Source organism: Saccopteryx bilineata, chromosome 2 (assembly GCF_036850765.1).
Source record: "Saccopteryx bilineata isolate mSacBil1 chromosome 2, mSacBil1_pri_phased_curated, whole genome shotgun sequence".
Taxonomy (NCBI): Eukaryota; Metazoa; Chordata; class Mammalia; order Chiroptera; family Emballonuridae; genus Saccopteryx; species Saccopteryx bilineata.
The window spans coordinates 102,689,992-102,716,781 of record NC_089491.1 but is presented as its reverse complement, the minus strand read 5'-3'; the positions used below and the strand labels follow the sequence as shown (position 1 = coordinate 102,716,781).

Below are 26,790 nucleotides of genomic sequence, written 5' to 3'. Positions count from 1 at the left end.
AGTCCTGGAGGTAGGCACACTTCCTGAACCATGTATGGGAGGCACAAATGGGCACTGGAAACTGACCACACCAAACATCAGCAGCACAAAAGTCCAAAGATTGGGAAGAGTAAAAGAAAATGTAAGAGACGTGGAAGACGGACCCAGACATTCAACACCTATTGAATATGATGCAGGCATAAGAATACAGAGGAGAGGGAATAGAGAAGCCTTTCCCAGAACGGAAGACCCAAGTCCTTCTATGAGTGTCCCCCCACCAAGTACTAAACAAAATCCCAATAACAAATGAACAACAAACTCCAAGACTCAGTATAATGTCAGAACACCAACAATGAAAAGTCTAGACTTTTTGCAGTTAAGAGAGGTGTATTCGGTCACTTAAGAAAGACTTAGACACAACAAGGTGAATGTACCTAATGCCACTGAACTGTCCACTTAAAAAATGGTAGCCATGGAATATTGTATATTGTGTACATGTTACCATAATTTAGAATCCATGCATACTACTTAGGAAAGGCTGCATAAAAATACTCTACTGTCAGATGGGTGGAGCCCATTCAAGAGTGCCCTCCATCCCTGAGTGACAACCCCCCCATCGTGCGAGAGCACTTTCTCTGTTCTGTCCCCATGGACCTTTGTCTGTTTGCAGAATGCCTTTTTCACTGATTTAGCACTTCTCAATGTTTGGCTCAAAGAAGATAAGAAGCCATGTTGCTAAAATTCAAAATAGAGAAAATATATCAACTTCTGTCCTTGTCATCTCCTTCCTCCCTGGCAATGGCCTCACACCCCAGCTTGCCACTAGAATGCTGATTGGTGCCCTGTGCCATTGTCCCAACCCCAGCATAGCCTCCAGTGCCACGTTCCACAGTTGGTCACCGGGCAGATTGTGCAGAACGGTGTCTTCATTCCTCCTCATGGTCCTGCCTCGTGTGGAACGGGTACAAGATAAATGCTTGGAGAATGGATCCACCAGGAGCTAAGGACGTAGAGATGGTTTTGACATCTGAGCATTTGAGCTAGAAAGTTTACAGCACTTCCCCTGATAACACTGGAATCCTATGACTCATAATTTTCATTAACTTTTTATTTCACTTATTAGCATCAATTTGTACTGGTTTGTGGCATATAATGTGCTTGAATACTCTCTGACTGTTTCCTTGAGATTATTCTGGAACTTAGATACTTCGCTGTTAAATAGGCCCTTTTCCTTAGCTGTATTAATCCAAGTGACTGTATAGAGTATGTATTTGCAATTAAAGGACAGTGAAAAAAAGGCTGAGAAGTAGGAAGTGCATTATTTTTCTATCAAATATGTCTGCGATTATTTCAAAATTAAAGGTTTTTAAAATTCAAGAAAAAAAAAAGTAGACCCTTTCCTATTGGCTCAGTGGATAGAGCATTGGCCTGGCATGCAGAAATCCAAGATTTGATTCCCAGGCAGGGTATATATGAGAAGCGACCATCTGCTTCTCTCCTCCTCCCTCTTTCTCTGACTCCCTCTCCCCCCTCACAGCCAGTGGCTCGAATGTCAGCCCAGGCACTGAGTGTCAGCTTCAGGTGCTAAAAATAGCTCAGTTGATATGAGCATCAGCCCAAAACAGGGATTGCCAAGGGTATCCTGGTCAGGGTGCATGCGGAAGTCTGCCTCACAATCTCCCCTCCTCTTAAAAAAAAAGAAAGAGAAAAGTAGACTATAAATTTCAACAATATTCTCAGTTTACCTAGGTGCCAATTCCTCCTCATCTAGAATACTAATCCAAAAATGGATGCGGGTGACTTTCCATTGCAGCTACAGGTGGAAAAGATCAATACGTTGAGATTGTCTCCAAACTGGATCTCACGCTTTCAGCTTCCCAATGACAAATTATAATTTTAAGATGAGTAAATATGCTAAGAGTGAACCACCTGAACCGCACATGTCAATGTTAACTGGTATGTGCACCGTGATGCAGAGTAGACCTGGTATCATCACACAACGCAACATTTACGCAGGGATTCTGTGTGCTGAGCACTCACGCCAAACTGAACGAAGAAAGCTACTCACTTCACATTTCACTTCTCTGTCTCCTGTACTTTTGAAATCGTGAGAGACACGTGTCTGTTGCCCTGGCTGGCCAGTAGTAAAGCCCTACACAACTTGCATGTGTCTTCTGCACCCTGCGTGATAGCTGGACAGAGCAGCCCTGCACACATACGGCCGCGTGTTACTGACCCAGGTCACAGCTGACCACCCATGCAAATGTCAGCCAGTCATCAGACCTGTGGAGTCTGTTTCTCCTTGTCCGTAGAATGGGATTACTGTGAGAAATACAGGATTTTAAATAAGCGGCATCACAATATACACAATTAATGCAAGTGTACACACACTATTCATTCACAACACATTCCTGGACTAAGTATGGTATTTCTGACTGGCTTTTCATAAAACTTGTACCAAGTGACACACCTCTTCGCCAACTCTGCGGAATATGATGTACTTTTATTTTGTTATAAGAAAACACAAGGTCCCTCCACACCACCTCCCTAAGAGCTTTCTCGCTCTGCTCTGACACCTAGAACAGTCTCCTACCCTGTTCACTAGACAAGTGCTGCTTCCAGTCGACCTCAGATCCTTGACAAATTCCTCACTCACCTCTAGTGCATTTCATTTACCATGGCTGCATTTTTTGTTATTATTTTTTATTGAGCTATAATTCACATGCCATAAAAATCCATTTTTAAAAAGTATACAGTTCAGCCATTTTTTTTGTGCATTCACAAGATTGTAGAACCATCACCACCATTTAATTTCAGAACATTTGCATTATCTCAAAAATAAACCTAGATAAGAACCTATTAGCAGTCACTCCTGTCTCCCCACCCCAAGCTCCTGGCTACCGCTAATCTACTTTCTGTCTCTACAGAGTAGCCAATTCTAGACATTCTATATAAATGGAATCATGCAATATGTGCCCTTGGGCATCTGATTTCTTTCACTCGGCATAGTTTTTATGGTTCATCTGTGTTGTGGCATGTGTCAGTATTTGACTTTTTTACAGCGGAATACTATACCACTGTGTAGATACACCCACCACCTTCTGTTTATTCGTTCGGCAGTTGATGGACATTGAAGTTGTTTCCACTTTGGAGTTATTATGGAGAATGCTGCCATGAAGTCTTATGTGCAAGTTTTTGTGGGGACACATGCTGTCAGTTCTTGTGGGTATACACTTAGGAGTGGAATTGCTGGATCATGGGGTAACTCCACGTTTAACATTTTAAAAAACCATTATACGGCTTCCAAAGAAGTTGCAGCATTTAACATTTCCACCAGTTTCGTATGAGATCCAATTTTTCTACATCCTCGCCAACAATACCTGTTACCATCTTTTTTATTTTATCTACCCTAGAGGGTGTGAGGTGATATCTCTTTGTAGTTTTGGTTTGTATTTCCCTAATGACTAAAGATGTGAGCATCTTTTCATATTATTATTGGTGATCTGTCTTTTTTGGAGAAATCTCCATTCAAATCCTTTGTTCATTTTTAATTGGGTTATTTTTCTCTTCGTTCTTGAGTTGCAATAGTTCTTTATAGATTCTAGATGCCAATCCCTTATCAGATGTGATTTGCAAATATTTTCTCCCATTATGTGGTTGTCTTTTCACTTTCTTGATAGTACCCTTTGAAGCACAAAAATTTTATTTGGATGAGGGTTAATTTATCTATTTTTCCTTTTGTTTCTTGTGCTTTTGGTATCACATCTAAGAAACCATTGTCTAATCCAAGGTCACAAAAATTTACCCCTATGTGATTCTATGAGTTTTACATTTTAGCTCTTACATTTAGGTCTTTAATCCATTTTGATTTAATTTTGATATATGATGCGAGAAGGAGTTGAACTTCATTCATTTACATGTTACTATTCACTTGTCTCAGCACCATCTGTTAAAAGGACAATTCTCCATTGGCCTTAGGACTCTTGTCAAGAAAATCAATTGAACATAAATGTATGGATTTATTTCTGGTCTCTCCATTCTATTCCATTGATCTATACTGTCAAAGAAATAAATTCTAAAACTAAAGAAAGGTTTAAAGGTTTAAAGTGTTGATCGTTAGCCTCAGAAACAAAAATCTCAAAGGACTGAGAAAATGCCGCAGAGAAGGGCAGTTTTTCAGATAATTTCATGCATTAGAACCAAAGTAGGAGGCATAAGGAGGGGGGGTACATGAAACCCACTGGTGGTCAATTAAGGTGATGGGGAAAACTAAAGTGGGTAAATCTTTAGGATTAGATAAAAGGTAAAATGGAAAAATACATACCTCTTTCCTATCGGTGGGTGCAGGAAAGGGAACATCTAACATGCGTTGTGTAGAGAGGTATGTGGAAAAATGATAAAATAAAGAATGTTGGGGTCGTTTCATCCCAGTGCCTGGGTGTTTACTTTGAGAAGCTCAGAGAAGAGATTATCCTCACATTTTTAGTATGTTGTGCTCAACGCACGAAAATGGTAGCCAGGGCGTCTTAAGGTCAAGATCAACTCTATATGATAACAGAGTTAGGACGTGACTCTCTATTATGACCTGCTCAGTTAGGCATTTTTTATTATCAGAACATCTTGTGTGGTTACTGTTATTTATTGGGCTAGTCACTGGGTCTTCCAGATCGCCCCCCTTTGTTCACAATAAATCCGTATGTAGGCCAGTATTGTATCATCTTGAAATTGGAAAGTGTGAATCTTCAGACTTTGTTCTTCTTCTTCTTTTAATGCTTATTTTACTGATTTTGGAGAGAGAAGAAGGTAGAGGGGGAAACAGAGATACAGGGATATCTGTTCCTGTTTGTGCCCTGACCAGGAATCGGACCACAACTTCTGAGATTCCAGATGATGCTCTAACCAACTGAGCTATCCAGCCAGGACTAACTTTGTTCTTCTCAATCAAGATTTGGATATTCTGGATATGGTTGCATTTTTAAATTATTTGACTGGTTTGCTTGTTTGTTCAGTTAATTTCTGATGTCCTCACCAGAATATAAACTCCAGAAAGGAAGAGGCCACACCTGTTCTTTGAACCCCAAGTGTGTCCTCAGCACCCATGCAGGACCTGATACATAATATAAACTCAGTGTAATCTATTGAATAAATGAATAAATAAGTGAATATTCAATTTTTTATAATGACAAATATTGGAAACATTTTTTAAATGTTCAAAATATACAATGATAATACACTAATGGGGCAGAATATTATGGAACCATTAAACTATGTCTTCCAAAAACATTTAATGATTTGGAGAATCATTGAGCTTGTTCTGATCATCTGCCATAAGTGAAAATAATAAATAAAAAATATGGAAATTTTAATTAAAGTTATCAGGGAAGATTGTGCTTACAAGTGATTTTAATTATCGTCTTTAGGCTTTTCTCTATATTCTACACATAATTAGTATGTATTGCTTTCATAAAAGAAAAGTAAACATTATAAACTGAAAGTATCCATATTTAGTCATGCACAGCCTTCTGGATTGGCAGTAACAGTTGATGATTCTCTCTCTAGGATTTTGTTAGTGGAGACAATCCTTAGTGTCCTGAATAGCTTTAAATTCAGGATTGTGAAGTACACCAAACACAAGCTTCAGCCTGAGTCTTTTCTCTGGCTGGGTGAACGGTCACTCAACCACCTATGAGAGCCCAAGACTGAGGGTGCGCTCTGAACATCTCCTCTTTCATCCAAATTCCCAATGGTGACCAGTGCACCTGGGCACATGTAATGAATGGCTTCTGCCCAACCATCAAGCAGAGTTCAAGTGTTGTCAACGTACAGAATGTGTGGCAATTATCATGACCTGTGGTGGCGCAGTGGATAGAGTGTCAACCTGGAACGCTGAGGTCACCGGTTCAAAACCCTAGGCTTGCCTGGTCAAGGCACATATGGGAGTTGATGCTTTCTGCTCTTCTCCTCCTTCTCTCTCTCTCTCTCTTTTCTCTCTAAAATGAATAAATAAAATCTTAAAAAAAAAAAGAATGTGTGGCAATTACAAATTAAACTGCCCCACAGTTTTTAGGTGTGAAACATCCTTTAGCATTGCGGAAGTCAGCCAGGGCCTGACCCTCTTCCCCAGTCCACCACTCAGGAGCCTCTTCTCACCATTTTCCTCAACCAGGCCTGTTCTCCGGTGTATGTAACGTGGTACGTGTCATTCTATCTGGTATTGCTATTAAATAATTTGAGGCTCCGAGAGGACTTCATTCAGTGAGGCTAATGTAAACATTATTTGTTATGAGTGTTTATATATGTATATTTGAGAAAAAGAAAATTCTATATTTTACCCACTAATGTGCCTAATTTATTTAAATATGATTTTGTATCATTCAAGTTATAGCATTATAAAGTTTCCTCTAAAAATAGCCTTGAACTGATGCATCTACCCTGGTAACAGGGTAAAAAAACTTTTTTTAAAATTTAAAAATTAAATTAAATAAAAATAGCCTGAACTTATTAAAAAGTTACTAATCACACTAGAGCCGTGATGGCGAACCTTTTTATAAAAACTGCTCACTTTTGCAGTGCTGGTCAAGCTGGTCCCTCCTGCCTACTAGTGGGCAGTCCAGCTTTCATGGTGGGGCGGTAGCGGAGCAACCAAACGGTGTCGCGATTGGCCCACCATGAAAGCTGGAATGCCCACTAGTGGGCGGGAGGGACCAGGTTGACCAGCACTGCAAAAGTGGGCATTTTTTATAGAAAGGGTCGCCATCACGGCACTAGAGGAATGGGCCATATTGAATAGCACTAATTTGGCCAATATTACTAGTTTTTTTCATTTACTAGGCCATGGTTATAAAGCAACCAATGGTTGCAGAACAGTGGATACCTTTGGAGGGTATGACTGGTTGGCACATACAGAAGCTTGGCACGGCCTGAGACTATGCTTTAGATCTTGGTCAAGTGCTTGCTGGGCATGATGTGTGCACATGTGCTCACTGAGCTGAACACGTAAGGTTGCACGGTATACGGTGCACTCAGTTAAAAAAGCATAAAACCGCATTGCTTTTGTATTTAATGCTCATCTTTTTCTGATAAAAAAGTATGTTTCTTGTACAAAAATTTTGAAAATAAAAATATCAAAAAATTAAAACCATCTATAATCAACTCACCAGAATAACCTGGTCTCATGAAGTCCTATAACATTGCATCTCCCCTTCACAGGCTTACAAGATATCTCTGCAAACTTGATTAATACACGTGAACTTTAACACTGATTCCGGAAGCTGTGGCCACTTAGACACCATGTACCCTCAAAAGGGTCTGTTCCCAACATCTGTGCTACTCCCTCTAAAAAAGCTTCAAATCTAGTTCCTGGTGATTACTTTATCATGAAAAGGAGCATGCTGTTCCTGCTGCAGCTCCAAAACTCATACTCACCTTTGTGACACCAAGAATGGCACCTCACCATCATGTGTCCCGGAACGGACTCATAAGAGTTATGACACAGAGTTGGAGTCACAGTCTTGTGATATGGCAATACTCATTCTTGAATAAATCAAATGAATAAGCAATCTTTTTGACTGGAGATGGAGGCTGGCCCTGACTCATGGAGTGTTGGAGAGGTGAGCTCTGGGTTCAACAGTGGGGCGCAGATGGTGCCAAGAGCGAGCCTCCGAGAGCGAGCCTCCAGGAGGTGGTCTTCCGCCTGCCAGCCACTGTGCCAGTCACCTTGCAAATGTTGAGTCACTTCACTCCTTCTGATGACTTTATAAAGATGGTGTCATAGGCACCCCCATTTTGGACAAGGGGCCTGACATTCAGATGCACCTCCGCAGAGCAGGCATCACCCAGGGGAAGTGAAGGTTAAGAGTAAAGTTGGCCCTGGCCAGTTGGCAAAGTGGTAGAGCATTGGTCTGGCATGTGGATGTCTCGGGTTTGGTTCCCTGCCAGGGTACACAGGAGAAGCGCCCATCTGCTTCTCCACCCTTCTCCCTCTCCTTTCTCTCTATCTCTCTCTTCCCTTCCTGCAGTCAAGGCTCCATTGGAGCAAAATTGTCCTGGGCACTGAAGATGGCTCTACGTCAGAGGCCTCAGGCACTAAAATGGCTCTGGTTGCAACAGAGCCATGGCCCCAGATGGGCAGAGCATCGCCCCCTGGTGGGCTTACTGGGTGGACCCCATTTGGGCACATGTGAGAATCTGTCTCTCTGCCCCCCACTTCTCACTTCAAAAAATATAAAAACATACAAAAAAAAGAGTGAAGTCAAGGTTTCTATGTGTCCAGAGAACCTGCTGTGCCTATTTTGAAGAGTGGAGACAGAAATGTGTTTTCCATAAAGTAGGCACAAAAGGCTGTAAGGAGGGGACACCACGAGTCTCACGGGAATAAATGCTTTGGATGTCGAAAGAGATGACCCCCCACTTTCAGTTTCCTACTTCCTTTGTCAGATTTTTCTTTTCAACTCCAGTACAGAAAAGAAATTAGCCATTTGGTTACATTGGCTAAGGTGACAATTCTCTCTTAACTTTTCATCTCACAGAAATGAGATTTTACTGATACAAATACTGTACAGGCTTTCATGAAAAAAGCTAGGATGCTTTTGCAGACATTCGCCAGGGACATGTGTCAGCTGCCTCACTCATGGCTAGGAAGCTGAGTCAGAGAGAGGAAGGATGAATGGGTTTGGTTAAAAGCAGATTCCCGTGCTTCGTTTCATCTGAAAATCACAGTAATGCAATAGACCACCATCTGCCATTCAAAGTCAAAGGGAAAGAGGGAAGAACTGTTCTAGAAATACATATTGGTGTCACAGCTAAAGCTGTATTCCAGCTAACATGTGAATAAGGCCACAGTGACCTGCCCTAACCATTCTAATGTGTCACCATCTGCATTCTCATTCCCTCTCTGACACAAATTGGGTGCCTGGTCTTAGGAAATGCATTCTCTCCCCTTAAACACTGGTTCTCTTCATCTTCCCCCCAAAATAAACAGATTATTGGGCCCTGACCAGTTGACTCAGTGGTAGAGTGTTGGCCTGGTGTGTGGAAGTCTCGGGTTCAATTCCTGGTGTGGGCACACAGGAGAAGCGACCATCTGCTTCTCCTTCCATACTCCTCCCCCTCCTCTCTCTCTATCTCTCTCTCTCTCTCTTCCCCTCCTGCAGCCATGGTTCAATTGGTTCAAGTGCATTTGCTCTGGGCACTAAGGATAAATCCATAGATCCTCTGCCTCAGGCACTAAAAATAGCTCAGTTGCGATCATGGCCCCAGATGGACCCCAGATGGGTTGCCAGGTAGATCCCAGTCAAGGCACATGCAAGAGCCTGTTTCCCTATCTCTCCTCCTCTCACTTGAAAAAGAAGAAAATAAAATAATAAAGTTAAAAAATAAGCAGATTATTGGACAAGATGGAGCTAAGCTGGCCTCTCCGTGCAACAGAGCCCCTCACGAGCTTACTGCCTACAGCCCAGTCTCCGGGCCAGCCTCCTTTCTTCCTGGGGACTCACTGGGTTTGGGGGCCCAGTAACAATGCCAAGCCTACAATGATTGGTCCACACTGTATGTGGATTATGGCTTTGCATTCCAGGCAGTGCCACAGCCCCTTCGCCCAGGGCCTACCTCCTTCTTCTTACCCTTAAGAAGCAGCAGTCAGCCATGGTCTAGATTGTAACAACTGAGAATGGGGCCAGGCTGTCTCAGGAGCCTTGTGTAGCTACAGGATATGTTGGGGTTACCCTGGTTTCATTTCTCCTGTTGGTGATTTGTAGCTTCTTCCTTTTTTATCTTTGTCAGTCTTGCTGGGTTTCTCCATCCTATTGATTTTTCCAAAGAATCTGATTTTTGTTTCATCTTTTTTTATTATTAATTTTTCTGTGTTTACTGTCATTGATTTCTGCTTTTGTCTTTGTTATTTCTCCCCTGCTACTTGCCTTGGGTTTATTTTGTTCTTTTTTAGTGTCTTGAGATAAACGCTTAAATTACTAGTTGGAGAACTTTTGTCTTTCCCTGAATAAGCATTTGGGGCTATACATTTCCCTCTCAGCATGGTTCTAGCTGCATCACACATACAGGATGGGGCAAAAGTAGGTGTACAGTTAAACGTATGAAAATAAGACAATAATCAGTATACAATAATACAAGAATAAACTCTGGGATTCATGTACTCACAACTGTAAACCTACTTTTGCCCCAGCCAGTATTTGATATGTTGTAGTTTCATTTTTCATTCCATTCTATGCATTTTTAAATTCATTTGAAATGTCTCCTTTGTCCTGTGAAATATTAATAAACATATTGCTTAATTTCCAAGTGCCTGGGGATTTCCTTGTTGTCTTTCCTTACTGATTTATAATCCAGTACACTGTGGTCAGAGAACACTCTCTGTATAATTTTTATTACAGTTGACCCTCGAACAACACAGAGATCAGAGGCACCAATCCCACCCACACATTTGAAAATCTGTGTATAACTTTTGACTCCCCAAAAGCTTAATAGGTGACTATTGACTAGAAAACCTTACCAATAACATAAATGGTCAATTACACATATTTTGTATGCTATGTGTATTACATATACTATTCTTACAACAAAGTAAGCTAGCAAAAAGAAGATGTTATTAAAATCATAAAGCAGAAGGACTACATTTACAGTATTTATTGGAAAAAAATTCACACAGAAGTGGACCCACTCAACTCAAACACATGTTATTCAAAAGTCAAATGTATTTTAAATTTGGTTAGATTTGTTTTATGGCTCAAGATATGGTCTGTCTTGGTGGAAATTCCACGGTAATAGAATGTTTATTCTTCTGTGGCTCAGTGGGGCAATCTTTGCATGTCTACTAGACCCTGTTGGCTATGTTCTCAGTTTTGTATATCCCTGTTGATCTGAGTGATATCCTATCCACTGCCCAGAGTAGATTGTTGATGTCTCCAACTACAACTGTGGCTATAGACAAGCATTTCTGAAATTGTTTCTGTTACCAGAGTGGGTTCACAGTACACACACATTGCTTCATGCTCTTTTCACCCAACAGTGCCTTGTGAAAAATCTATTTCAGTCACCTGTAATAGGATTTTTAATTCACCGTTTTATATAGCTGCCTATCACTGCATGGTGTGAATGCGCCAGAACTTGTTCCATAATTCTACTGTGGGACATTCACTTTGGGTTATAGGATTGTTCCCAGCTCCCAGCGATAATTCCACTGGCTGTCTCAGTTGCAGCTCTGAGTTTTGATGACAGAGGCTGATGGTTGGAAACTCACAGGAATGGAGAGACTTATAGTAGGCCATGGGTGGCGAAGGTGAGTCTGCACTGAGCCTTTTGATAGGAAGAAGTGTGATTCTAAAAATCCTCAACAACACCACTTTGTAGACCATAACGAATGAGCCCTAAAGAAAATCCTACTATCCTTTCTTGGAAAAAAGAGCAGCAGTATTTTAGACAAAGACAAATTTATCTCTCAGTAGTGTAGGCATATGAACCAAAGCCCAAATTATTCTTAGGACAGGACAAAACTCTAAAAAGGGAATATACACCAACCCAGGCCAGAACTTCAGTTCTACCACGTTCTCTACATGGGCAGTCTCTCCCATTGCAATTACAAACAGGGATGCAAACAGATAAGAGAATCCAGGAGAGAGTGAGATCAAGACTGTGGGCAGAGTGAGAAGCATTGAGCTTGGAGTGGAGAAGCCTAAGGAAAACACATCTCAGTCCTCTCTAGGACTGTTACCTGGTAAGGAAGGAGATCAGTCCTGCAAGCATCAGCCAGATGGAGCAAGCTCATCAAATTCAATAAAGGGTCAGCTCTCGACTGGTTTCTCCATTAAATAGGAGCATTCTGACTTGGAGAGGCCACAGTGCATATTACTGACCAATGCAGCTAGCTGACGGCACTTCCCTCTGACTGTGGCTGGTCCATAATGAAAGGCTTTCCCATGCCCGCCTCCAGAGCCATCCTCCCTCTGATTCTCTGCATGGAACGTTCTATCTCCACCCAGCCAGACCTGAGCAGTCTTTCAGGGTCCAGAAAAAATTCCATTCTCCCAGGGAAGCCTTTCCTGATAATTCACCATGTGTCTCTCACTTTATTGAACATGATCTTGTATTTTCTTCTTTTTAAATGGAGCAACTTGTCCTGCTGAACTAGACTGCAAGTTCCTTCAGGGAAATTGCCCTGCCTCACTTTCAGGATCTTCCACAAGAAAAGGCATGTACTTGAGCCCTCAAAAAATACTCACTGATATATTTATTTCTCCATTCTTTGCCATAAGTCCATGTGCTTCAATTAGAGGTGGGGCATGAGAGAGAACTCAGGAAATTAGGTTTCTGTTTAGAAACGTCCTGGTGAAATTTGGCTATCTTACATTTAACTTAATAATGTTCATTCATGACTCTCATCGTAGTTGATTCTCTTACTGAATCTTTCCTGTAATTAGTTTGAAAGAGAAAGGGCAGAAAGAGAAGACAGAATTCATAGATCTGCTAATGTTGCTTTTGATCTGTGGAACAGCCTGTGCAAACCTGGAGTGGGCTGTGTCGTGAACACCCATCACAGAAACAATTACAAAGGATCTCTTAAATACAGGGTTCAAAATGTGCCTCGTTGGAGTTAGGTTCTTAGTCACCAACACCATATAAATAGGCCCACAGGTCACCCTGCTGACAAGTGTCCTATAGCCAACTTTATCCCTCCAGATTTACATCTTAAGGGTTTGTCACAAGCCCTTTCCCCAAGGATGTCTTAGGAAGGATGGTTGGCCACCTTTCCACAGTTCATGGCCTATGTCACACACATGTAATCCCCTCTAAACTGGTGGCTCAGTGGATAGAGCATCAGCCCAGCATATGGATGTCCTGGGTTCGAACCCTTGTCAAGGCACACAGGAGAAGCGACATCTGCTTCTATCCCTCCTTCCCCCTTTTTTCTCTCTTCCCCTCTTGCAGCCAGTGGCTTGGTTGTTCTGAGTGCCAACCTCAGGTGCTAAAAATAGTTTGGTACTCCAGCATTGGCCCAAGACGGGGTTGCCAGGTAGATTCTGATCGGGGCACACGTGGGAGTCTGCCTCACTATTTCCCCTCCTCTCACCTACAAACAATAATAAATAATAATAAAGAGAATTATTTCCTTGAGAAGAGAAACCACTGATTTCATCTTGAGTTCTCAGGAGCCCCCATGGAGGGTGATTTGTAGGTTCACACTTAGTGTGAATTGAATTGATGAAAAGAAGGGGGGATCCACAGAGCCATGGGACCCAGAGGAGTGGCCACTAACTCTACCCTCATGAGAGAGATGAGAGGGAACAGCTCCCAGGTCTTGCGAGCTGACAGATTTTTATTCTGGGTGAAGATGGGGTGGAGAGAGGGGTCTAGGCTGGGGAGGGGGGAGGATTTGAGCTTAGACTAGAGGCATAACTGGTTTTGGGGAAAACAGGTTGTTTCATGTAGTGGAGTCCTGAGGATCGAGGGGCAAAGGATGAAGGACTAACCATGAACATCTGTATTTCACAAGAACGAATTTGGATTGAACGTCAAAAGGAAAGCAAAGCAGCAGAGAGTTTTTAACTAGAAAGGCAAGTTGTGCATTTTACAAAGACAAATGATTCACCACATTAACAGAAAATAAAAAGGTGAAAAATATGTATTTATCAAACTAGGTGCTGAAAAAAAACCTTGAAAAGAAATTCAACAACTATCCTAGGTTTTTTTTTTTAATTTGGAAAATTAGAGTTGTAGAAACTGTTTCTTAACTTGTGAAAGTGTACATCATAGTAAATGTCTCCCTCAACGATGAGCACAGAAGGCCTTACTCTGTATCATATATGAGATGAGACCTTCACCAAGAGAATGATCATTGTCTTCTAGGTCCCGCCAAAGCCTTAAGGAAGGGATTAATATTAGCCAAAACTTACTGTCCTCACAGGCAAAAATATTTGTCCCCGTGGAAAGACACCATGCAGAAGATGTTCACAGCTTTTATTAACTGCGAGAAAGTGGAAATGATCTACACATCTAACTACAGGGAACTGTCTGGATAACTATTAGCACATCCATGTATTTGAATATTAAGCAAAGGCTCAAAGGAATATGGCAGAATTATAGATAATAATTTGAAAGATTTCCAAGGCATACGCAGTGAAAAGAGCAATCACCAATCAATAGAATGTTCTGCTTTGGGCAACAGAAGAGAAAAGGTAAAAGAAAGGAAGAAGAAGAAAAAGTATGTGTGTGGGAATCTGCAGCTGTAAATGGTAAAGAGTTGAGAATGATTCTCGCTGAGAGGAAGAAAATTAGACATCTTCAGAGGGGAGCTGAGGGGAAACTGTATCGAACTTTTCTGTCTGATTTAAAAAGAAGAGTCCTTCCCAAAGCAATCATCCAAAGACCAGTTGGTTTATTATAATCATCACGGCAAGAAATGATGAAAGCATGAATCAGAACAAAAGGGAGGGACAAGAAGAATGATTTGTAACACTGTTGATTAAAAGTCCGAGTTCGACGATGAAGCAGCTAGACCGGGTTCAGGGGCGGGCAGTGCTTTCAAGGATGGCTCTGCACTCTCGAACTTGGGAAGTGGGTGACAGTGACACCACGAACTAAGGAGCATGAGCAGGTGCAGGTGGGGAAGGTCAGGGATTCACTCTGAGACATGCTTCACTTAAGGGGCCCACGAAATACAGACAATAAGAGAGACAGATCTGGGCTCGGTGTAAGCCCCTGGCCACTGGTCCAAGCCACCATCTTCCTTCCCAATTGTTTCCTGATTGTCTTTGTTTTCATTCCTGCCTTTCCAACCTGTTCTCTGCACAGAAGATGAAATAACCTTTCAGAAAATGTCCAGTGGCTTCTCACTGCACTTCCCTGGCACTGGCCTCCCACTTATGGCCTCACCCCCAGCAGGCTTCCCCCGACTCAACACACTCCAGCCACATCGGACTCAGCTCCTATCTACTCCTCCTAGAAGGGGCCCCAACACACATACTCATGCACTAACACACCTGTACACCTGTTCCACCCACCCTCCTGGTTAATTTCCACTCATTCGGGGCTCTATTTCGGCATCTCCTCAGAGAAGCCATCCCCAACTTCTGCCTCCCACCACCAGCAGTGTGGTGTGCAGTTTGCAGAAGAGCGGGATGCAAGCCTGTTTGATTCGCCTCTATCCCTATCTCTGGGCACAGGCCTACTCCATAAACTCAATCAACGCTCACTGCAATAATTGATCAGCGTATGAAGAGGGATAAATGAATGAATAGAGGAGCGGCTTGGTAAGACTATTCACAGGCAATCTAGAAGCAGAAGTGAGAAGAGCAGAGAGGGCTGCACCGAGGCCAAAGAGGGGGCCTCCCCAGGGCCGCTGGAGGGTCTGGGGGATGCTGGGGCCACAGCGCCCGGTGCTGTGGGAGGTCGAGCAGAGAGACACATAGAATGGGGGTTTAGATTTTATAATGAGGGGGTCACGTAGGAGCCACCTCCAGACGCTGTCCATGGGGCAGGAGGAGCAGATCACCGTGTGCTGGCGTGAACACGGCGAGGACGTGAATGATGAGGGAAGGGCACACCAGGGAAGCATGGGGTATGGAAGGGGGCCACTCAGGTGCAGGAGACCAAGAAGGAGGTCTGCACACATAAATTATACATTTATTACAAAAATGTAATAAATACTTAAAACTCAACACTTCCTAATCACGGTATAACACTTTGCTATCATCTCCCTCCTGGAGTTAGGACTTGGCACAGCCCCCTCCAGGAAGCAGCAGGGCTCTTGTGATTTACAAGTCAGGATATTTTCTGTCCAAAGAGCCAGAGGTTAACTGTCCGCCAGCACATGCCAGCCGCGGGGTGAGAGTGGGAGCAATAGGACAGCAGCCGTGGGCAGCATGGAATGTTAGAGCTTTTCTCTTCCCATGTGAATTAGCGAGACAGCCTGCAAACAAGGTTTTTATTTCCCCCAGGAGCTGCTACTTCCAGAGAGAAAACTACAGCTCACTTCTTTCGGTTACGCAGCCACCGTGGCCTCATGAACAACAACCCTTTAACCAGGAGGGCCTCCAATCAGAAGGACCGTCTGGATGTGTCCTGAAGGTGGGGGAGCTGAGCAGAACGAGCCAGAAGCCAAGGGTGAAAGTCACGAGGGAGAACCAATATTCCTGGGCACCTCAGCTTCCGGCCGTCCCATGAGCACGAACAGAAGAGAGGAGCTCCTCAGAATGTAAGCTCAGGACACATTCAAATGTTCAACGGCACCTCCTCGGGCCTTCCAGGGTCTCCTGCCCACCTGACCACAGACATTTTATTCAAAGCCTGCTCACCGAGAAGGGCCCAGCCCTGACTACCCCCATTATCTGTCATGTTTATGTGTTCTTTCCTCTCTAATTGGTTCAAGGTTGGCAACAGAAGCACACATCAAAATACTTTTATTTAAAAAAATCCATGAGAAGGCCCTGGCCAATTGGCCCGTACATACAGCATCAGCCTGGCGTATGGACATCCTGGACTCAATCCATGGTCAGGGCACACATGAGAAGTGACCATCTGATTCTCTCCCCACTCTCTCCCCTTTCTCTCCCTCTTCCCCTCTCGCAGCCAGAGGCTCCAATGGTCAGTGTTGGCCTCAGGCACTGAGGATAGCTCAGTTGATCTGAGCATTGGCCTTAGACGGGGGTTGCTGGGTACATCCCAGTCAGGACGCATGCGGAAGTCTGTCTCTCTATCTCCCCTCCCCTCACTTAAAACATAAAACTTATGAGAACAAATCTTAAGTTGAGAAGATGGCAGCTATAAATTATTATTATTGTTGTTATTTACATATTAGAAGAAAAAAATCAAGGCTGCTCCCTTTCAGGAGTGATGCACCCTAGTCTAGAAGCATCTGCTTTCCCTCTGTCCCTGGCTGAGATTCTGTGTCACTGACACACAATGGCTAAATTTCCCACAAATAACCTCGCTCCTACCTTGGTGATAACGTTAGGTGTGACATCTGCATCCTAGAGGCACATGAGCCTCCACTCTGAGCAAGTGTGCCCGCAGCCACATCCTTGCCAACAGCCTCACAAAGACCTGTTTCTCAGCTTTCCTCACGAGTAGAGGTCATAGCTCATCCCTCTCACACCCTAGGACCATAGCTCATTGTCCACCCAAAGTAAATCCTAGAAAAATGCTTAAGGAAGTTTCAAGGTGTCTCCACCTGGCGCCCACAGGAACGGTAAGTCAATCTGAGACTCGCCCAGCCCAGGATTTCTTAACTTCTTATCCCTCATCTCCCTTATTACAGGGATTCTGAATCCCCATATGTGTTTGGGGTCCACTAGTGGTCACTCTAGATAAGACCTCAAAAGCTTGTGTACATACTTGTGACGGTACATCTTACATATCAACTTGGCCGGGCTACAAGGTGCCCAGACATTTGACCAAACATGATGATTCTGCGGGTTCACATTAGGGTGTTTTGGATGAGTTAAACCAGTAGACTGAGTAATTAGATTGCCCTCCCCAGTGTAGGTGGGCCTCATCCAATTAGTGGAAGGCCTGAATAAACCAAAAAGGAAGGCTGACCCTCTCCCAAGTAAGAGAATTCTTCCTGTCTGCTGGCCTTCCATGTGGGATAATGGCTTTTCCCTGTTTACAGACTCAAACTGAAATCTTGGCTCTTCCTGGGTCTTGGACCTGCAGACTCTCCTGGCAGACCCTGGGGCTGAGCAGCCTCTATAACCATGTGAGCCAATACTTTATAACAAGTCTCCTTCTATGTAGATGTACATTCTATTGGTGAAGAACCTGGACTAACACACTAATGTTAAAAAAACAATTTGGGAGAACAACACCCAGTTCTGAAAAGATTGTCTTGTGAGCAGAGGCCCCACCTGATAGGGCCAAGAGACAGGGTGCTCCAATGGAGACTGAGCAGGGGAGGCTCCCTCCCCATCACCTGGGCTGCCATCAGAGTCTCTAGGAGCTCAGTGTCCTCATCTCTGTAGGAGAGAGCACAGAGGGTGCCCCACCTCCTCACAGCACCGCTGGGACCTCCGTGTGGAACACAGGGACGTTTGCACATGCATCACGTTGCATGTGCTCTGCCGTATTTGGAGCCCCTATGAAGCCAAATAGGCAACCTACTCATCAAATATTTGAGTTCTGTCTCAGCGCTGAGGTGGGAGGCCCCACTGAGCCCTGCACGATTTGGGGAGATAGGGCGGCAGGAGGGCCTGCTGATGGCCAGGAGCTGACACCTGCTGTGCCGGGTGCTGGGTGCTGGGTGCCTGTGGGCCCGTTAGAGCATCCTCACTATTTTTCATGTTGATGTGTTTGGTTATGCTGCATGTATGTTTAAAAAGTGTCCGTAACTAACATTTACACTTTGTAAAGGAAGATTTGCTAAAGAGCTAAGTGAGTGACAGAGCAAGCACACAGGGCAGCAGAGCAAGACAAGGTAGACAGACAGTCACTGTTGGGGGTCATAGTGGGGGGGGTCCCTCTGATGTGGTCCCAGCCTCCTGAGGCTGTTCCTCTCACCGTTCCCAACTTACAGAAACAATTCAGTGTCAGGGACAAATGCCTGTTCACCCGCACACCCTCCCCCCAGGACACTGCGGACAGGCTCCTCTCCCTCTGAGCACGCTGTGGGGACACAGACGTGGCAGCAGCTCTCTGCTGGGGAAGCTGGAAAGGTCCAAACTGAGACCAGAGGGAGAGGGGACGAGAGGGGAGGTGCCAAGCTCTAGGGGGTAAAGGTTCCTCAGGGTCCCGCACGGCATGGCCAGTGGTCCCAAAGTTTGTGCAGGCTGTGTCCCTCTCCTGGACAGGTGACCTGTCATGGAGGGCATCTGGCTCCCCCACACATGCTGAGAGCAGTCACGCTGTCCTTGCTTCAGCCCCAGAGCTGAGCACAGCTATTGCCCCCACTTCAGGGAAGCCGTCGGGGTCTGGGCTATATATACCTCTGCAGAGCACCAGGTCGGGGCTCAGCTCTTCCTGAACAGAGCGAGGGCCATGTTGTGAGTTTTGCACGATTTTGAAACAGAGGTTTCAACTTGGGCAAGTGGCATCAGCAGTGTTTAATATTAGCAAAGCAGAAAGCAATCATATTGAACATCGGCTCATAGTCTACACTGCCAAATGATTAGATTGAATGGGACTTGATAAAGCAACGACTGGATGAAGTCTTTGTTTCTTTTCCTGCTTATGCAGTAGACGGAAGTGAGGAAAGACCCTTCTGAGGGGCTTTCCCTTTAGCAATAAAGCAGTTAGATGACACTCGAGGACGGCTCCCAATCTGAAGTGGGCAGCGTGACAATAATGAGCTCCGAACATTTTTTTTCTCAGAAAGCCTTGGCGCTGAGGGTGTCAAATATTCCAATACTACCAAGGGTATGTGGGACCCTGTGAGCAGAGGAGGCCCTGCTCCACCCCTCAGCTCTCCTTTCTCTCTCCAGCTCCTCGGTTACCTGACAGTTTCCTGCAGAAGCCTGGACCCCTGGCTGGAAACCCAGGGCATTGCCGGAAGGTGGTGGAGCTTGCTGGACAAGCTGTGTGGCAGCCAGGCCAGACAGAGCTCCGAATCCTAGGGTCAAAGACTCCACATTTACTAACTTAGTGCCAGCTGCAGAGGGCCAGTCAGCCATAGGCCAGTGGGATGTGAGAAAATACCAGCAGGGAGGCTCCCACCCCCCGAGACCTGGTCGCTGTTCGGGTGTCTCCTGGAGCCCAGGGTAGTCCTCCCTGGAGGAGAAACCACAGAGAGTGCTCCCTGTCCTCGCAGCACTGCTGGGACCACAGAGCTGAAGGCAGGGACACTGGAGCACACAAGAAAGCAGCCTCCAGTCCCCTCCTTCCAGGTGCCTGCTACCTAGGCTTTCCATCACTAAAGCTTTGCTTAAATGATGTGTATGATCTCTTCCTCACAACTATGGCACATGTTCCAAGATGACACAGTGCAGAGGGAGGGAGCCAGAGGGACTCTACAGGACTAGTGCCTCAGTAGCAGCGTAGCCTTCAGAGCCATTTTCCCTTAAATGTGAATATAAAAGAAGTGGGTGATATAATTAGCTATTTCTGGAAATATGACATTTACTATTTTCCAACTAGAAGGAAAATAGCCACTGTTCAGTCATCAAAAGTTGTCTACCTGTGTGTGTGCTGTGTCCTGGGTGTGTGTAGGGAGGGGTGTTCATGGGGGGAGTGTAGGGTTGTAGGGAGTGTGGTGTATGTATATGTGTAGTGTGTTATAGTGTGTGTGTGTGTGTGCACATGGCATGTGTGGTGTGTAAGTTGTGTGTGTACAGGTGTATATGTTTGTGTAGTGTGTGGATGTGTGTACTATGGGTATTTCATATGTGTATGTGTGTGTGTTTGTGTGGTGTGTATGTTTTATGCATGGTGCGGTGTGTATATGTTGTATATTTGAAGGTGTATATTTTTCTGTGGTGTGTGTGTATGTGAGCATTGTGGGCATGTCATATGTATATGTGTGTATATTTGTGTGGTGTGTGTTTTTATTATGTGGTATATGTGTGTTGTGTAGATGCTAGGTGTGGTTGTATATATGATCTTTCCAGATCAAATTAATAATTCTGTCTCATCATCTCAAAAAAAACATCTCACACTGTTTTTCAAACCATTTTGACAATATTTACGTGTAAGCTGTCCATATAATGAGGATGTTCAAAAAAAAATTTTTAAATATCAATTCAGTTCTATTTCACATTAAGGAATAATTTTTTAATTTAGAATTAAAGCACAATTTAATCAATCCCAGCATAATAGTATATTATGGCTATTTCTGAAATAACTTTGCTGATGACAGTTTAGTGTAACCTCTGCTTCCGGTTACCAAAGGGATGTAGTGCTAAGGAAAGGAAGATTTAAGACATTTTAATGGGCACTGAGGCAAGTGTCTATAAAACACCAATGAAGAAAAAATGTTAGAGTAAATGTGGTTTATAAAGACCATCTATAAACAGCAACAGAACATGTATAAATAAATGAATCATTTATACCACCCTAAATTGCATCAGATTCACAAATGAAGAAACAAAATAATTTTTAAAGAGTTCTTGTAAAAACGCTTTTGTTCAAAAAGAAAAATGGTGCAGCCCACCAGGACACAGTGAAGTAGTTCTCGGACAGTTAAAGTCTCCTGGAACTAGCTTGTGGCTCACACTGCCAGCGACACAATGCGCAGGGTGACTCTGAGGGAGCCATCGTCCAGGAGCTCGCTGACCTTGTCACTACATGCTGATGGGGCACAGTGAGCCCATGAGCCTAGGAGGCACTGCTGCTTCTCACTCAGGCCTCCAGATTCTACCCTGGGCACTCGGGCCAGTCTTGCATGTGGTCACTTCTTATCCTGTTTTGAGCCTGTGCTGTGATGTGACACAAGAAAGAGCCATTCTTTGAGGGACCCACCGGAACTAACGGTCACCCACATGCAGCCCACATTGCCTCCAATCGGGCAGGGTCAAAGCTGAACCTGATGGCCATGTCCATCTCCAGACAGTGTTTTACTTCTGCCTGTGGCCATTCTTAAGAACTGACCCCCCCCCCTTGCCGCCCAACTGTTCCTGTCTCTTTCCTAAACTGCTTACTCTGTGAACCTGCAGGTGTGCATGTGTGGTGAGTGTGTGTGTGTATGGTGAGTATGTGTGTGTGCACGTGTGTTGCACCTGGAAATTGCCTGTGAAACCTACTAAAGACCAGCAGCGGCCCACGTGAGCCTTTGGGGTCTTAGCCAGCTTGGATGCTCAGGGAACAGAATTTGAAGGTAGGTAGAGCAAGCTCAACACTTTGTATTCCTATTAGCCTTTCAGGCCTCAATTTAAAATAGTTCCAAAATGAAACTGTAATGAAAATATTCCTTGTTCTTTGTTACTGGATTTCTCTCTGTGTCTGTCAAAGACTTATTTTCATGTCTTTCCCTTTCATGTCACCAAAAGAAAAAGCCAAGTGTCGGCTGTGGTGTTGGGGTGGGTACAAAGGTGTTGCACAGAAGCCCTTGAACAGCAGTACAATCCTGGAGGTTGTGTGTGTCCACCCTTCCTCATTCACATAACCCAACGCTGCTGCCTCAGTCACAGACTCAGGGGCAGCATGATGGGGCTCCGAGCCTCGCCTTCTACTGCTGCTCAGGGACTCTGTCCGTTCTGAAATTCTGTATGCCTCACTGATTAAAATTACAACCTGCTGTTCAGATAGCTGGATGTTCCTAGATGATCCAATCCCACCAGACTTCTGCCTTTTGCAGTTTCCAGTGTCGTGCAATCAAATTAAGTGGAAATATTTTTGAATAACAAACCTGCATTTCATACCCTTATACTGTCTGCAGGCAGGTATTCCTATGAGAAGTGACATCTGTATGTACACAGGAACATGACTTTTCCAGGAAACTGGAAACCACTTAGGGGTTTCCCTTAATTTAGAAATAAATTTAAATCAAAGAGAATGATCATAAGTTCTTCCCCAAACCCTAAGCCTTTAGATTTTATGACTGATGTACAGTGATGTTAAAAGATGGTCCTTTTCTATCTACCAGAGATCTTTAAAAGCAAGGATAACAATAAAACTATTCAGAAATCAGCATAAGGACCTAATTAAGATTTTGTTTTTAGTTCTGTGATTTTTTTCAAAAGCCAACATTCATTATTTTAAACTCAACATGGGCAATGTGGAAATGTATAGCCACAGAGGGCCCCATGGCCATGTGAATGACCATGTGCACGAGAAATTGTTCTTTAGCGTCCAGTCTTGACTGTGTGATTTCAAACTTCTCCGGGGCAATCTGAGCGTACGTTCACATGACGCTGCTGTTTAACGCTAAGGAGGGACCAGGTGACGGCTCGGGGTCCTTTCTAGCCACACTATACAGCCCAGGCAGCTGAAATCCTTTAGTTGAGGCAGAAAAAGTGACCTTAAGCCCTAGCTCTCCACCTTCTAGAGTAGCTGCGCTGGACTGTCATAGCCTTACACCAACAGGATGGACCAGCAGGGCAGACTTGTTTTAGGGATTCATCACCATTCAGTCACAACTGACCTTTGGAACTGGACGTCTGCCTTCATTCTTCATAAAGCAAGAGCAAAGCAGTCAAATAATTTTTTTTAAGAAAACTTCAAGGGCAAAAGGTTGAGAACTCCCCTTCATTTGAGAGCAACCTTCTTCATTAATTATAACAGGTATGGACAGCTTTGCCAAGGTGCGCTTTTTTTGAGATACCAACTATACTAACACTAGAAGTGATACATTTTGGAATCACTGCTTAACCTCAAAGTTGTCAGGGTTTTCGTTGTTGTTGCTGTTTGTTTCTTGCTTGGTTTTGGTTTTTTTCTTTTTGTTTTTGGCTCTTGGTTATTTTAAAGAAGGAATACAAGGAGAATATTAATTTTCTCTTATAACAAATTCAGCCAGACGTGCAAATTTTATGCTGATCTACATCCCTTTTGTAAAAATAGGTTAACCAATTTTCAGGGCTAGATAAAGATAAATTAAAAGTAACCTTCAAAGCCCCTTTTTTTTAACATGGATGACCACATGACCTGTTCAGTACTTTTTAGATAGTTCAAGATAATCCATGAAGTTCACTTTTTCTTTTATTACTTAGGTTCCAAAATGGCCCAGATACAACATTTTACCTGAGGATGTGACCTGTTGAGTTTTTAAACTGGACCTGTAGCCAGTCTGTATCCACCAGATGTCCTGCAGGTTTCTCGGTCAGTAACACTGTGGTGATAGCGTTCTCATTTCTTTTTAAAATAAAAAGTCATGCCTTGGGTGGCCAGACTGAAGTAATGCACCTCTGGTCCGTATCTCTGGTCCAGAGGCAAGCTGCCTGGCAGCCGGCCAGCTGATAACTCCCTGGTTCCTGAAGGCCAGACAGAAGAGTGGGGCAGGCCACCTGGTCGGTGCTGGGGACGTGTGACTTACGTATTACACAATACTTGCATAAGGGGAGAATTTTATAAACCACATCAGGAGAGACAGTGTAACTCTTTGTGTTGGAGGGAAAAATCTTTTTCAGCCTGTGCCACCCCACAACATAGCCCCTCCATTTGTTTAACTGGAAGGCTTGTTGCAGGGGGGAGGTCCGGGGGTCAGCCCCAAATTCTCCTCCTGCTGCTGAAAACCAAAACCTTAGGTATGGAATGAAAGGCAGACACCTTGCTGAGTAGGAAAGTGCAGTCTGTCTTATATAAAGCAAGACAGTGTTTGGCCTGCGCCAAATCCTTGCTATGGGGGAATGAACCTGCTCACCCCACTGCGAGGCAAAGGTAGCAGCAGCATCCGTGGCACCACTGGTTTTTCCCCTTGCAGGGTTGCCCAGTGTTCCCCAGTGTGCTCACCAGTGTGCTCACTGTGTCCGGCGTAGGCCTGAAGCACAGTTAATGCCCAGGCCCAGGGGCCCAGCCCAGAGAAGCGGAATGGCGAGGGCATGCCAAAGAATCGGGGCCAAGGAAAACCAGGACAGAGTGAGGTCACCGTTTTATAAACCTTCTCCCCACGGATTCGCAGCAGGCGCGTTTGTGTTTGTTGCCCGGTCCCCGGTGCCAGGCGAGCTGACTGCGAAGGAGTGCGCACCTCCTGGCCTGCAGGGCGACCCTCGCATAGCGGACGCGCCAGCACCCGAGCTTTCCCACCCGGCGGCCCGCGCCCGCACCCACCTTGACGACGTAGGTGACTCCGGCCCCCAACACCTGGTCGCTGGCGGGGGGCGCGCGGGGCGGCGGCTCGTCTCCGGGCCGGCCCTTCATAGCGGCGCGCATGGCCGGGGCGCCGGGGCCGGGGGGCGCGCTGCCGTCCGGGGCGGCTAGGCTGGGCGCGCTGCAGCTGCCCGAGAGCCGCGTGCCCGCCCGCTCCCTGGCCGCCGACAGGCCGCGGAGGCCCGAGCTGGAGAGTTTCAGGTGGGACACCTTGTGGAGCAGGTGACCCAGGCTCCCCGAGCCATCGTCGGGCGCCCTGCGCAGCGCGTCTCCGGACACCAGGTATGGGGCCGCCGCCGGGGCCGCGCGCGCCGCCGAGACCTTGCCGCCGCCGCGGCTCACCGACAGATTGTGGAGGAGGTCATCGACCGATGTCACCGAGTCATTCCTGAAGCGGTTGTACTTGGTGCGTGGAAGCATGCCCCTCCGTGGGCTCGCCGCATCCGCCCGGGCGCTGCAGGTGCGGGCGCGGGCGCGGGGTGCCGCGCATAGCAGGCGAGCCGCGGTCCCCGGGGCTGACTCCGCGTCCGGGACAGCGGCCCGATCGCGGGTGCGGGTGAGGGTGCGGGTGCAGGCAAGGGCGCCGGCCTCCCGGCGCTAGCACCCCGGGCCACGGCGGCCGCGCAGCCCTGGCCCCGGACGCGGCAGCCGAGGGTGGCACACTCGCTTTGCAAAAGTCATAGTTGCCTCTGATGCGCGCCCAGCTGCTGCTCGGGGCTGCTTACAGCAAAAGCATGACTCACTCCGAGAGGAGACCCTTCTCAACAAAGGCTCGGTGAGCACTGCAAATCACTTCCTGTAGCAAAAGAGAGAGAGAGAGAGAGAGGGAGAGAGAGAGAGCGCCACATACACCCACTAACAGCACAGTGGAGCCAATCAATTTTCAAATTTCCTTTTTCTACCTTCCCAGACATTTCCTTCCAACCTTTGATTTTTTTCACTTTCTCGTCCTCCCCACTCAGCATTTGGTCCAGAAGGTAAGTCCAGTTCCTTCCCAGGATGGAAGGAACTTTCTGAAACCCACCATTCTATGCTAGGATTCTCCCTTTCCCCCCAGCAGCCCATCTGCACGAACCTGCAAGTATCCGACAGAGATGCGATAAAATGTGACGAAGGCTTTTTAAGAATAAGATCTCTGGCAGGTCCTCATGGATTCTGATTTGGAAAGCAAGCAGAAATTGTTAAATAGGAAAAGGGGGGGAGGAATATGCACTCCCAGGTGAACATAAAATACACCAACTCCTTGGATTTTTGTTTTTTCCTTTCAAATCAACAAAGCAGCCATGGCAAGTGTCTTTGTGGCAATGCAGTTTCTCAAGGAAAAAATTAATCTGCGCATGAACTTCTGCACAGAGCCAGGTAGTCTCCCCCTCCTCCACTAATTCACAGTGGTCTTTCTCAGCCAGAGTTAGGTTGAAAAGCTACTCCCCCCCCCCAAAAGAAGAGTGCTTCTTTGATGAATGTCAACAGGCTCCAGAAATCCATTCCAAAAACAGGGCGGGGGGGGGGGGGGGCTGTGCTTGACGCTTTATTCCAACTGAATGTGTTCAAGCCCTGGAAAAATGCCTAAGAAACTGCCACAAATACATGTCAATGTCCCTTCAGTTGCGGCTTGCAGTCCTGCAGTAAGGGGGGGGAATGCAGCTGCTCTCATTGCACACCAAATAAATACGCAGGGGAAAATGCCTTCTTTTCAGGAGTAGGATGCAGACTGACAGAGAAGTGCCCAGGCTTCCCTCCTCTCGGGAGAACAGGGCACTGGCAGCCCCTGGAAGGGCTGCAGAGCTCAAAGCCACGACCCCTGTCACTGTGGGCTCCGCTGTCTCCCTCACGCATTGCAATAGGCTGCTCAACACAATGGCCAACTCCCTGGCCAAGTTTCTTCCAGCTACCTCTGTGCAAGCAAATGAATTTACCTCTAACACGTTACCAAGTCACCCTGAGTCTTCTCACACCAATGACTAGACATGTGACACAGGAGGCACCAAGCCTTACAGAGCTCTAGGGAGCAGCTGTAACCAGTACCAGCCAGGGCAGGCCAGCTGCTGGTCGCAGGAGCACAGGGGAGCAGCGGCTACCAGCCCAGGGCGCAGGCCTGGCAGGACAGGCGCCTGGCTCTCATCTCTTCCCTTT

General features: G+C 45.5%; 1 protein-coding gene across 2 annotated transcripts in view; it reads right to left on the bottom strand.

Moving 5' to 3' along the window:
* The window catches only part of SHC3 (SHC adaptor protein 3), a 139,979-nt gene extending 114,476 nt beyond the window's left edge, over positions 1 to 25,503 (bottom strand). For both annotated transcript variants that reach the window (XM_066257548.1, XM_066257549.1), the window contains exon 1: positions 24,619 to 25,503. In XM_066257548.1, coding sequence (XP_066113645.1) covers positions 24,619 to 25,077 — 459 coding nt within the window. In that variant the 5' untranslated portion in view covers positions 25,078 to 25,503. The remainder of the gene's footprint in view (positions 1 to 24,618) is intronic.
* Between the last annotated feature and the right edge of the window lie 1,287 nt (positions 25,504 to 26,790).